We start from the raw sequence: 13999 nt of genomic DNA, 5'->3' as shown, positions 1-13999 counted from the left end.
ACGCCCACAGAACTGGTAGTAAAAAACATTTGAATTCCACCACTGCATTGTTGCATCTTCTAATAAGCATACTTTCTTTGACCTTCCCCTCCTCTCTCTTTTTTTTTAAAGAAAAGCTACCTACATGTGGATCAATTTGAGTGGGCCATGGGCCCTTTTTTTAGCTTAAAAAAAAATCATTCCTTTATCTTTCCCCCCGTAGGGTGCATCTCCTCCGAAGGCAACCTGAATGGAGAGTCATCCCCCATGTCTCATCGGTTAGAGCCAGGTGCTTCCTTCTTCAGAATTGTTCCTGTACCTATGGCAACAAGGAGAACAATAACGTTTGTCTCCTGGCTGGACCTTCCAATTCGACACTGAGGATGTACCGCGAGGAGGACGCTAATGTTTAGCAAACGCTGGTGGGATTAGAACTGCAGGGTGTTGACTTGAAGCATTCTTACTAAGTATTTCCCATGGATCAAGACGCTGGCATCGAGGCCCTGCTGGACCTCAGCTTCCTGACCGAGGAGGAGCAGAATGCAATTGTGGAAGTTTTGCAGAGAGACATGCAACTCCAGATGTCCGAGGAAGGACGGATCAAGTGAGAACCTGTTCTGTGGTGGTTGTCTCAATAGGTTTCTGGATGCTTTCTTAAAGTGGCCAGATCAGAATGATCTCTATTTCTAATTGGAGGGGGGGGGTGTCTTTTCTTTAAGATGTCTTCCATGGTTTCGTTCATGGAAGCCATAGATAGGCCATCTATGGTCATCAGGCCACATCTGAGACCTGGTACACCTTTTGTATTGGCCGAACCATACTGGAGTGCAAGATTTGAGTGGGACATTTTGCTACCCACGTGCTTAAAGGAGCAGCACAGGAGAGTGTCCATTACATTATTCTTCCTTTCATTTTTGTCTTGCCATATCCCCACCCTAGATGTTATCAAGAAAAGAAACCCAGAGCCACTGATGCTTAGACGAACAGATCAGGGGTGAAATGCTCCCGGTTCGGACTGGATCGCCCAATCCGGTAGCGATGGAGGCGGGTGGTTCGGAGAACTGGTAGCAAAAATCCTTGCCCCTCCCCCCCCATACCCAGCTAAACTGCACAATCATCAGAGGCTTTTTTTTTTTTTACTTTTAAAAGCATTTTTTCTACAACCTCTTTGGCCGAAAAAATGCTTTTAAAGGTAAAAAAAAAAGCCTCTGATGATTGCGCGGCTCAGCTGGGATCATCAAAGGCTTTTAAAAGAAAAAAAACCTTTTTTTTTTCTTTTAAATGCCTCTTGACGATCCCAGCTGAGTTGCCTGATCATCAGAGGCATTTAAAAGAAAAAAAGTCTCTGCCAATCAGGCAACTCAGCTGGGATCGTCAGAGCCTTTTGAAAGCATTTTTTTACAACCTCTTCCCCGAAGAGGTTGTAGAAAAAATGGTTTTAAAAGTAAAAAAAAAAAAAAAATTGGCCACGCCCACCCAGTTACATTACCCCCCTAAGCCACGCCCACAGAACCGGTAGTAACAAATTTTAGATTTCACCCCGGAACAGATGCTGCTTTCGTGTCCATCCCCATTAAGTTTTTTTAAAAAAATTCTGTAGGCATTTGGCATCTGTTAGAAACCACGATGATGTCATGCACAACATAATTTATTGATCTGATTCAAGTTACATGGCCGCCCTTCTCACCAAGGCAACTCTGGGCAGCATATACAGATAGTCCTCAGTCTTCATTCATTTAATGACTTACAACCAGTATTTGCACTTAGAACCGTTGCAGCATCCCCCATGGCCACGTGAACAAAATTTGGGTGCTTGGCAACCGACATATATTTATGAGGGTTGCAGCTGGGTTGTACGATTGCCATTTGTGATGACCTCAGTTGGCTTCCTGCAAGCAAAGTCAATGGGGAAAGCTGGATTGGTTCAATCACCGTGTGTGAGTCTCTTAACACCAGCAGTGATTTGCTTAACTGTAGTAATAAAACAGTGACAAAATCAGATGTGAGCCACTTAAAAACTGCCTTGATTGACAACCAAAAACCAGAGGACGATCTGTATAGTTAAAAATATAAACATAAGAATTACATATACATAGGCATATCAGGGGTGAAATCCAACAGGTTCTGACAGGTTCTGGAGAACCGGCAGCGGAAATTTTGAGTAGTTTGGAGAACTGGCAAATACCACCTCTGGCTGGCCCCAGAGTGGGGTGGGAATGGAGATTTTGCAATATCCTTCCCCCAGGAATGAGGAGGGAATGGGGATTTTGCAGTATCCTTCCCCTGCCATGTCCACAGACTGGTAGTAAAAAAAAAATTGGATTTCACCACTGATGTATATGCACGAAAGCCTGAAAAATGGCAATTGAGGATATAACTGTCAATAGTAGACTTGTAACACCACCCAGGTTTGACTAATATCTTGGCACCTATGCCTGGGTGAACAGCCAGGTCTTAAGAGCTTTTTAAAAGACCAGCACTGATGGGCCATAAGGACATTGCTGGTAGTCCTCTACTTTGCCTTTAGCTACCATAGCTTCAGCTTTCCAGAAGCATTTGGCGTCTCCTTTTCCCAGATCCTTCTTGGCTCGAATTAATCATTTTAATCATTTTGATTCACTTCCAACTACCCTTGTGTTTGGTCAGCTGCCTTGAAAGCTTGCTGGACAAAACAATTGGATTGTAAATAGGTGATAATGAGGAGGGGGAGGAGGAAGAGAAAGTGGAGGTTCTGGCCCATGGAAGCTTTCCAACTTGCCCGTTTCTCTTTCCCTCTCTCTGCCCCCTTCAAGCAAACTGCGCAAGTCTATCTCTGACCCGAACTGGCTGAAGATCTTTTCTGGCGAATGGTTTCGTGATGTCCGTTCCAAACGACACCAGCGCAATCTCTTTGGGGCAGACATTGTCCGAGCTTCCATCCGCCGGAAGAAGAAGCCGAAAGGTAAGAGAAGAAAGTGCTTGACTGTCCTCTTGTCCCAAAGGTGCTTTTTCAAGAGGCAGCTGGACTTTCTGGTTTTTCTTTGAAGACCTTTCACTTCTCACCAGGGGTGGGCTTCAGATCCTTTAGCAACGGGTTCGCTGCCCCGTTGCTGGGTGGGCGTGGCCTAGACGGCCACCTGCACCACAGTGGTGGGGGAGCATTTTTCACTCTCCCCAGGCTCCAGAGGCTTTCCTCGAGCCTCCGTGAGGGTGAAAACAGCTTCCCCTGGGATCCAGAGGCTCTCCGGAGGCCAGAAACAGGCCCGTTTCCGGACTTCTGGAACCTCCGGTAGGCCCGTTTTTTGCCCTCCCAGACCCTATGCGCGGTCCCTGCACTTACCTGGAATGATGAATGGGCCGTGTGGAGACTCCTGGGAGGGGAGGGGTGGAGTGGGCGTGGCCAGCCAGGGGTGGCATTTGGGGGTTTGCCAAACCCTGGCGATCCTTGGCTAGAGGATCGCCCTAACCCTGCCAAACCCCCAGGAGCCCACCCCTGCTTCTCGTCCAAGAGGCTTCTTCAGCCAACCATGACCTGGATGACTGAGAATCTCCATAGACATTTGACTGTCCTCTTATTCCTTAGGTTCCAAGATTAGGGAAAAGGAAGGTAAACAAGAGGAGCAATCTTTTGGGAGCTCACTAACTTATGAAGTCTGCTCCTCATATAATCTTCAGGAGTCTCCAAACTTGGCAACTTTAAGACTTGTGGACTTCAACTCGCAGAATTCTTCAGCCAGCCATGTTGGCTGGGGAATTTTGAGAATTGAAGTCCAGAAGTCATAAAGTTGGCAAGTTTGGAGACAACCTGTTCTGGACAAATGCCTGTCCCATTCTGTCTTGAAAACCTCTGTTATTCACTAAAAGTATTCACTAAAATTCACATATTAGGAGGCAGACTGTTCCATTGCTTAATAACTCTCACAATCATAAAATGTAGCTTTTAATGTAGTTTTTAAAGGAGAGGATTGTCTCAGGCTGCTCAGAACCTGAACATCTGCATGGTGAGGGTGGATGATTTTTTTTTATGTCTCATCTTCCTTTCCTGAGGTGATGAGGAGAGTGATCCTCAGTTTGGGGTTCTCATTCTTTTGACTCAATGCAGCATTGTTTCTGAAAAGGAAAGTGCCTTTAGTTAATGTTGACTTTGTGACAAGACATAAAGCTAGGCGGTAAAAGAATACAGAATACAAAATAACACCTAGTTGGAAGTTGGAAGGGACCATGGAGATCTTTTAGTCGAACCCCTGATCAAGCAGGAGAACCAATACCATACCGGACAAATGGCTATCCAGTCTCTTCTTTAAAAAAAATAGTGTTGGATCACTTCTGAAGGCAAGCCATTCTGCTGGTTAATTGTTCTAACTGCCAGGAAATTTCTCCTTAGTTCTAGAAATTTCTCTCTTTGATAAGTTACTACTTTCACTCTACCAAAGCAGGTGAACAGGAACTCAAGCAACAAAGCAGTCTGAAGAATGTAGATGTGATCAGTGAACCTGTGCCAGAGGATGAGAAGACAATGGAGGCCATGGATGTGCCAGTGGATCAGAAGACAATGGAGGCCATCGATGTGCCAGAGGATGAGAAATCGATGGAGGCCATGAATGTGCCAGAAGATGAGAAGACGATGGAGACTATGGATGTGTAAGCGGCTTTCATATTCAGGTGGAAGGAAGTTGTGTTCTTTGCTATGAAAATGCAAGTTTCTCGAAAAGTGGTCCAAACAGCTAAAAGCTTTATTCTTACAGCAGAAAACATTTCCTAAATTATCAAGGAGGAAGAGCTATTTGAGAAAGCTGTAGCTGTAGATTTTTTAAGGGTGATGACATAGGAAGGTCTTGCAACAGAAGCTCAAGCAATGAGCTAGAGGTAATAGAAAATGTGGCAGCAATGGCTCTTGAAACACGTTTGGTCAGCAAAAAGAAATGTCAACCCAAACATTATAATTATGTTCCTTGGTTGAACACATGGTTTGAAGAATTTCAGAACAAGATATTTCTTCTGAACCGATGCCCAACTCAAAGATTTGGTTACATTGCTAGAATCAGAGCTTAATGTAGACCCTTCATAAGTAAATGTATTCCTTTCCTGGATTTAACCTGATAGAATTATTTCTCTTACTGTTAAACCTTTGAGTATCTTGCTGATCACCTGCATATCACCTGAGCTCTGCTTTTTCCTATTTGCAATCCAAAGTTTTTGAGGAAATCCAGAAGTAGAACTTTCCCAAGACATAATAATCCAACTTCTTCTTGAAGATCTCAACTGAAGGGAAAGTCCTTGAATCCCTTATATTAAAGAGATCTTGTGTCCTCCAGATGATACTGAACTACAGCTCTCGGGAGCACCCACTGGCATGGTCAGTGATAAGGAGAGCTGGGAAGTATAGTTCAGCCATGTGCTCTCCACTCCAATTGGCTTCCACCCTGGTTTTAACTGCGTTTACTAATAACACTTTTCAGTTGAAATGTATCCTTATCTGGGGCAGTAGAAGACAAGTTGTTTTCTTTTCCTATGTAAAAACCCTTCAGGTATTTGAAGAATAGTACTGACATTGTCCCTCCATGGTCCGTTAATATTTTCCCAGAAAACAAATCTTTCCTTTTAGAACACAACATTGACTTTAGAATAGTCAATACTATTCTGAATCCTTATCATATTTAGTGCTGTTATTTGTAGAATGCCAAATCCCTAAGGACTTTTGGTACTTTACACAAAAGATGCTTCAGAAAGAATATATAATAAACAAATGTATACAAATAAAAGGCCCGCGGATTATAGGATAAAATTACAAGGCCAAATGCCCTTATCAGCAGCTTCTGGAAGGCAATCTGGGTGGGACTCAAGCAGACATCTCTTGTGGATGGAGCCGGAGGGCTTGCTATGAAATTATAATTTTTTTTTTTATTGAAAAGTTTTACAAAAAAGAAATACAAAAATTCTCCCCCATGTTCCCCCCACCCTTTCCCCCCCTTCATCCCACCCTCCCCTCCCCCGACTTCCCAGAGCAAAATACAAGGTATTTCATTTGAAATTATAATTTTAATTACATCTCCGTTTCCGTATAGACTGCTCCCTGAGACTGCCGTGCCTCCGTCATTCCAACTGACAAAGACCCCGGTAAGTGGTTTATTATGGCCAGGGAATCCTGCATCCAGAGTGGATGGTGGTTGTGAACATTTGTGCTAGTTGTAAATGACAGTGATACCAAGTAGGTAGAACAGTAGAGTTAAAGTGGTGGAGCAGAAGGAGGTCAGGACAGCTGCCCAACATACTCATTTCTAACGCTCTCCCTGCCAGTAGCACACGGGGAGCAGGAAGCGAATAGCTGAGCATCACTTCTAAAATGCAGAAACATCGATTCAGCTCCAGAAACCCAAGCCAGCAACCTCTAGATGGTTCTGTACTTCCAGTTCTCACTTAGTTATAAGGAGACTAAATTTGGCAAAATCCGGAAAGCCTCTGTTTACCCTTCGGTATTACATTGGCCCCCTTTAAAAAAAATATCGATTCTTCGTTCTGAGTGCAAGGATGGCCTTTGTACAAATAACATTTGAAAAATCTAAGGAAGAAGACTTAGTGTTAGAAATCTGCAAACATCCCTGGAGACTTGCTCTGCGGATTTCAGAGCATTTGGTTGTTGTAACCTTCCGACTACTTTGACAAATGGCTCAGGCTGTACTGTAGCTCTGGAGTTACAGTCGCTGGTGCAGTTTGGCTTTTGCTGATAAGGATCCGAAGACACATTTGTATTCAAATCATCTGTGTTCAGTAACCACAGCAGATCGCTTCTCTTTATTCTCTCTTAGGAGGCCAACCTCATGTCCAAGGATGTGGTCTGCTTCCCAGAGTTGGCTGTTGAAAACACTCTAGGTAAACATTCAAAAGAAATGTGCATCAGTGCAGCCACAAAACAAATACATGGGAGATGTATTTAAATGCATTAGTGTGTGGTGCTTTCTTTCTGGTGTAAATATCCACGCAGGTCCCCCTGAACTAGTGGTATTTATTTATTTATTTATTTATTTATTTATTTATTTATTTATTTATTTATTTATTTATTTATTTATTTATTTATTTATTCATTCATTCATTCATTCATTCATTCATTCATTCATTCATTCATTCATTCATTCATTCATTGGTTCGATTTATATGCCGCCCTTCTCCGGAGACTCAGGGTGGCTTACAATGCGTTAAGCAATAGCCTTCATACTTTTGTATATACCTGCTTAGTAGGGCTTTCGGCCCCCCCTAAGCGGTGTTCTTTTTTATACAAAGTCAGCTTATTGCCCCCACCAACCAGGTCCTCATTTTACCTACCTCGAAAGGATGGAAGGCTAAGTCAACCTTGAGCCTGGTGAGATTCAAACTTGCAGTAATTGCAGGCAGTTGATGTTACTTAACAGTGCTTTAGTCTGCTGCGCCACCAAGGTGGACCCTGCAGTTGGGGCTGCAGGGATCAGAAAAAGGTAGCAGCATTCACATCCCCATTGCCATTACAGTGGTATCTCGGCACCCATCGTTATTTGGTTCTGGGAGGCAAGATGAGTACCAAAAACGAAGAATACCAAACAATTTTTTCCCATAAGAAATAATGTAGTGAGTCACAGGGCAGCCAACACTGACAAGTTCCAGCTTCAGCTGTGGTGGCACAGTGCTTAGGGTTAGGGTTAGGCTAAAACACTGTTCACTCCAGGAGTTCAATTCTGAGCGGCTCAAGGTTTCATCTTTATGAAGTTGGTAAAATGAAGACCCAGACTGTTGGGGGCAATTTGCTGACTCTGTAAACTGCTTAGAAAGGGCTGTGAAGCACTGTGAAGGGACGCAGTGGCTCAGTGGCTAAGACGCTGAGCTTGTCGATCGAAAGATCGGCAGTTCAGCGGTTTGAATCCCTAGTGCCACGTAACGGAGTGAGCTCCCGTTACTTGTCTCAGCTTCTGCCAACCTAGCAGTTCGAAAGCACGTCAAAAATGCAAGTAGAAAAATAGGGACCCCCTTTGGTGGGAAGGTAACAGCGTTCTGTGCGCCTTTGGCATTGAGTCATGCCGGCCACATGACCATGGAGACGTCTTCGGACAGCGCTGGCTCTTCGGCTTTGAAACAGAGATGTGCACTGCCCCCTAGAGTTGGGAACGACTAGCACATATGTGTGAGGGGAACCTTTGCCTTTATCTTTTAAAGCACTGTGAAGCAATATACAATTCTTAAGTGCTATTGCTATTGCTATTGCGTGTTGAGTACCAAACAAACAATGAATACCAGGACAAAATTTTGCATTAAAATGTGTGTTGACTGCCAAATTTGATGAGTTTCAAAGCAGTTGAGTACCAAGGTACCACTGTAATCTGATGAAAATCCACTTCTTCTTCTAATCAGGGTGCTTATTTTGAGGGACAGCATTTCCATCTGTACTCAAGGAAGCCATTTCTCAGTGCAAAGACCAGGGTTGGGGAGAAAAGAATATAGTGAAGGTCCTAGAAAGAACCAATAAGAATTCATAGCTTATGGTGTCCCTAGGACCTTCTCTCCCTGACCAGCTCTTTGTTGGTTTCCAAAGCATGAAGCAAACCATTTACAAAAACTAATAGTCAGCTTCTTCCTCTCCATCTCTACTGTGCACAAACCCATTAGCAGCCACGCTTAAAGTTCTTAAAGAATTGAGGCCTTTAAACTCTGGTGCTGGAGAAGATTCCTGCGAGTCCCTTGGACTGCAAGGCGATCAAACCGGCAAGTCCTAGAGGAGATCAACCCTGACTGCTCTTTAGAAGGCCAGATCCTGAAGATGAAACTGAAATACTTTGGCCACCTAATGAGAAGGAAGGACTCACTGGAGAAGAGCCTAATGCTGGGAACAATTGAGGGCAAAAGAAGAAGGGGACGACAGAGAACGAGGGGGCTGGATGGAGTCACTGAAGCAGTCGGCGTGAGCTTAAATGGACTCCAGGGGATGGTAGAAGACAGGAAGGCCTGGAGGAACATTGTCCATTGGGTCGTGATGCGTCGGACACGACTTTGCAATTAACAACAACAAAAGTTGCCAAGTTTGGAGACCCCTGCTTTATGAAAACAACCTTCTAAGATTTGGGGGAAAGGTCCAAAGCCATCTAATGATGAAAAGGCATGTCCACTGTCTCTGAGTGGATGTCTGGGTGTTGGGTGCAAGTGGCATGGAACTGGCTGGCTGGCATTCTGTACAGCAGTGTTTCTCAACCTTGGCAGCTGGAAGATGGGTGGACTTCAATTCCCAGAATTCCCCAGCCAGCTAGTCTTCAGCTAGGCTGGCTAGGAAATTCTGGGAGTTGAAGTCCTTCCATCTTCCAGCTGCCAAGGTTGAGAAACACTTCTGTACAGGAACATCCCATGTTGTGACATTTTGTGGCAGTTCTTCTTCTTTTTTTTTTATTTATATGCCGCCCTTCTCCAGAGACTCAGGGCAGCTTACAATGCGTTAAGCAATAGCCTTCATCCTTTTGTATATTTATACAAAGTCAGCTTATTGCCCCCACAAATTGGGTCCTCAATTTACCTACCTTAGAAAGGATGGAAGGCTGAGTCAACCTTGAGCCTGGCGAGATTCGAACTTACTTTAATTGCAGACAGCTGGTGTTAAATTGCAGTGCCTTGTCTGCAGAGCTACCCAGGCTCCTTCTTTGTGCTGTATCTTATGACTGGATGGCAGCATTAAATCTTGACACAGAATTGTTGAGCTTCCAAGTCCCGTGCCTCATTTTCTCCTTATCCCTTAACCCCGCTGGCTGTTGCAGAGAGAAGCAGCTCATTTAGCAGCCTGAATTCTGAGACAGAAGAACAAGAAAAGCCTGGAGTGGACCCAGCTGTCAAGGACCCAGTGCAGGTACAAAGGCAGAGATGGCCTCTTACTTTTTCTTTTAACGACCCTGTAACCCCTTGCGTCTGGGTGGAGTTGGGGGGGGACGACTGAATGGAGCTTGAGCATTTATACATACACCCATACATGCATGCACATATACAAAGGGGTGGGCTTCAAAACTTTTAGCAAGGGGTTCTCTGCCTGGTTGCTGGATGGGCGTAACCATGGTGGGTGTGGTCTAGTTGGTCTCCTGCACCATGGCTGGGGGGCATTTTTGCCCTCCCTGGGCTCCGGAGGCTTTCCTTGAGCTTCTGGGAGGGCGAAAACGGCCTCCCCAGGCTCTGGAGGCCCTCTGGTGGCCGGAAATGGGCCTGTTTCTGGCCTTCCTGAACTTCTGGTAGGCCTGTTTTTTGCCCTCCCCGAGCCTCTGCACGTGCCCTGTGCTTACCTGCATCCAAAATGGGCCACGTGGGGACTCCTGTGAGGGGAGGGGTGCAGGGCCAGCCAGGAGTGAGGGAACCATTTGGGGGTTCTCGGAACTGCACAGAATCTTAGCTAGAGGTTCTCCCGCACCCCTGCGAACCCCCAACAGCCCACTCCTGCATATACATTTATTAATCACGGTCCATATCAGGCAGAGTCTGAACAATTAACATAATACACGCCATTTCTGTTGTTTCAGATCGTTTGACTACTTCTATAATGAGGCACACAGCATATATTGTGTTTTGCTTCTCTACTCCCTGAATGGGGATTGGTAGCATTGAATTTTTACTCCAACTGGGGATTCACATACAGAAGGACATACTAAAGCAGGGATGTTAAACGCACGGCTCGTGGGCCAGATGTGTCACGCGCTGGCCACCCCCACCCCCATTTTAGCGAAGGGGGGGAAAGTTGCAATACGTCACATGATGATAATGTGTCATCCGTGAATTTGACACCCTTGTACTAAAGTTTTGATGTACAGTCTCTTGTTGTATGTGTCCTTTTGCAGCTGGAATTTCCCAGTGATGGATTTTAAGGTTAGGGAGATTACCGTATTGCAGGCATTTTATGAGAACAACTCTTCCTCTTTTCTTCTCCCAATTATTTCAAAACCTTAGAATAACAACGGATTGGAAAATGGACGAGGGTCGGCTTTGGTTTCATCCCCTTCAACGGCGAATCCAGTGAGCCCCCCAAATAAAGGGCTAAATGCTAGCTCTTCCTTCTCCAGTTTGAGTTCCTCCACGGTATGTGATTTCATGGTTGCAATAAGAACGTAACATTTTCTGGGGGAGCTAAAAGCTATATTATATAGGGCAGCGATGGCTAACCTTTTTGCAGTCGCGTGCCAAAAGCATGGAGAGCGTGGGGGGGTGCGCGAGGGTGTGCCCAAACCCATAATTCAATGCACCCCCACACCACGCTCCCCACGCTTTTGGCACATGATGGCATGGTGGGCCCGGTAGGTCATTTTTCGCCCTCCCCAGGCTCCAGGGACTTTCTAGGAGCCTGGGAAGGACAAAAACGGCCTTCCCCACACACCCCCAGAGGCCATCCGGAGGCCAGAAACAGCCTGTTTCCTGACTTCCGGCCTGGAAGGCCCAAAAATCAGGTGGCCAGTGCGCTGGAGCTGAACTAGGGCAATGCTCGTGTGCCCACCGATATGGCTCCGTGTGTCACAGGTTCGCCATCACAGATATAGGATGATGATGCAAATCATGTTGCTGAAATTCATAATGATAATAATATTTATAATATCTGAAGACAACAGAAGGGAAGAGAAAGAACAATTCCAAATGGCGTTGATAAGAAGTCTGCACATTTCTAGGTATTCCACGTTACAGTATGTTGTGCTAATTGCAAACTTTAAGTCAATACTAAAATTGATCACAATTAAAATCAGAGTATTAGGTGGCGTTTCACAGCTATAACCAGTATGACTCAGATTCTAAGTTAATAAACTAGGATAAAAAACTGTAGCCATTTCTGCTTAATGTAAGGAATTTGCTGAATTTAGAAGATCATAAAAAGATCAATATCTTTATCTTCATTACTAACATTAGGAAAATTTATCTACAGTGCAAACCTGTTCGTACGTTTATAGTGCAAAACTGGATTCCACGTTGAATTCAATTCTATATCAGATTTGAGTTTTTTCCCCCCCAAATATGAAATTAGCTTTGATATCAGCGCATAGGTTTGGGGAAAAAGTTTGTCCTGGCATTTTAAAATGTGTTAAGCCTTGTTTAGGACTTTCGTTTCTCTGTGTTTCGTCTTCTCCACATGGCAGGAAACGGTGTCATCATTTTTTTAGCCTTTTATGGGCAAAACAGGTTCCAAGAATTGCAAAAATGGTTCTTGGGGTGAAGGAGTTATAGACTGCTTCAGTAGATAAATACTAATTTCCCTGTTATTCTATCCTGGATGGTTTTCAATCTTAGGGTTGGAATGAATGTTTGGAGGACAGGTATCTTTAGATCATCCCAGACAAATGCCTATTAGAATAACTCCAGAAGGGAGGCTCTTCCACTACCTCCACTAGAAAACAACTCCTTATTTCAAGTTTGGATATATCTGCATGCAAATCTTTCAGGGTTTGGTTTTTATCCTACCTTCAGAGACTGTAGAGAATACAGCTACATTCTCCCTGGTGGCAGCTCTTCAGGCATTGGAAGACCATGTCTGTCCTTAAGCTTTTCTTCTTTAGGCTAAAGGTATCCAGTGGTTTAAAATCATAATTATTAGGATCCTCTCCTCTCCTCTCCTCTCCTCTCCTCTCCTCTCCTCTCCTCTCCTCTCCTCTCCTCTCCTCTCCTCTCTCCTCTCTTTCCTCCCCTTCCCTTCCCTCTCCTCTCCTCTCCTCTCCCCTCCCTTTCCTCTCCTCCCCTCTTTCCTCCCCCTTCTCTTCCCTTCTCCCCTCTCCTCTCCTCTCCTCTCCCCTCTCCTCTCCTCTCTCCCTTCTCCTCTCCTCTTTCCTCCCCTTCCCTCTCCTCTCCCCTCCCCTCCTCTCCTCTCCTTTCCTCTCCCCTCTCCTCTCTTTCCTCCCCTTCCCTCTCCTCTCCTCTCGCCTCTTCCCTTCCCTCCTCTCCTCTTCTGTGCCCTCCTTCCTTCCCCTCCCATCTCCCCTTCCCTTTTCTTTTCCCCTCCCCTCCCCTCCCCCTCTCCTCCCCTCTTTCCTCCCCCTTCTCTTCTCTTCCCTTCTCCCCTCTTCCTTCCCCTTCCATCTCCTCTTCCCTTTTCTTCCCCCTCCCCTCTCTTCCTTCTCCTCCCCTCTCCTCTCCCTTCCCTTCTCTTCTCTTCCCTTCTCCCTTCTCCCTTCCCGTTCCCTCTCCTCCCCTCCCCTATCTTCTCCCCTCCCCTCCCCTCCTGTCCCCTCCCCTCCCCCTCCTCCTCTTACTCCTGAGGGAAACAATTGCAGTAAGCAATTGTTTGTTTTGGGCTGGGTGTAGTATAGCTATTGAACAGTGTTCAGTTTTGTATTGTTTCCAATTTCCTTGAAAGATTTCACACTCGCGAGACCGAAACATTGTCCTCGACCTACCTTGGGAATCTGCCTCTTCCTTTCTTGATCCTTGACTGTTCTCATCTCACTGCAGATGAGCGGCAGTATGGCGAGCATGTTCAGCGACAATGACATTGGGAGCATCGACGTCCGTGGTTGCCTCCAGTTCTCCTTGCGCTACGACTCCTCCAAGAAGGAGCTTCACGTCCAGATCATTCAGTGCCGGGATCTTGCTGAAGCTAAAAAACAGCGGTCAGATCCGTACGTTTGGGGAAGGGGCTGGCTCTTAGCTGCAGACCAACAGTTGCCACATCCTTGAATGGCTGGAGGGCATCTGGGTGTGTGCCTCACAATTTAGGAAGGATAGAAGCTGTTCAGGTCTTTCAAGGGACTTGTGGCCGCTGCTAGCAGGATGATACCATAGTCAAACTTTGATTTAATAGACCTCCCTTTAGCAGACTGTGTTTTACTTGAGGACATCTGGATTTGGACATTCCCACAATACAGGTAGTCCTCGATTTACAACAGTTCGTTTAGTGAAGGGTTTGACTAATATCCTGGCATCTTTCATCCTTGGGTGAACAGCCCTGTCTTAAGACGAGCACTGATGGGCCACAAGGACATTGCTGGTAGTCCTCAACTTACAACAGTTCATTTACTGACCATTCAAAATTACAATGGCACTGAAAAAAATGACTTATGACCATTTTTTACACTTACGA

The 13999-nt window shown here is 45.3% G+C and overlaps 1 protein-coding gene across 1 annotated transcript in view; it reads left to right on the top strand.

Moving 5' to 3' along the window:
• The first annotated feature begins 455 nt into the window (after positions 1-455).
• Positions 456-13999, top strand: part of SYTL1 (synaptotagmin like 1) — a 35179-nt gene continuing 21635 nt past the window's right edge. The window contains exons 1-8 of the mRNA XM_070949703.1: positions 456-583; positions 2772-2920; positions 4392-4599; positions 6024-6075; positions 6765-6828; positions 9723-9811; positions 10894-11022; positions 13372-13538. Of these exons, the coding sequence (XP_070805804.1) occupies positions 456-583; positions 2772-2920; positions 4392-4599; positions 6024-6075; positions 6765-6828; positions 9723-9811; positions 10894-11022; positions 13372-13538 (986 nt within the window). The remainder of the gene's footprint in view (positions 584-2771; positions 2921-4391; positions 4600-6023; positions 6076-6764; positions 6829-9722; positions 9812-10893; positions 11023-13371; positions 13539-13999) is intronic.

The sequence above is a fragment of the Pituophis catenifer genome, unplaced genomic scaffold (assembly GCF_029215685.1).
Source record: "Pituophis catenifer annectens isolate HBS135680 unplaced genomic scaffold, rPitCat1.0.hap2 SCAF_9, whole genome shotgun sequence".
Classification (NCBI taxonomy): Eukaryota; Metazoa; Chordata; class Lepidosauria; order Squamata; family Colubridae; genus Pituophis; species Pituophis catenifer.
This window is presented reverse-complemented; position numbering and strand designations above follow the sequence as displayed.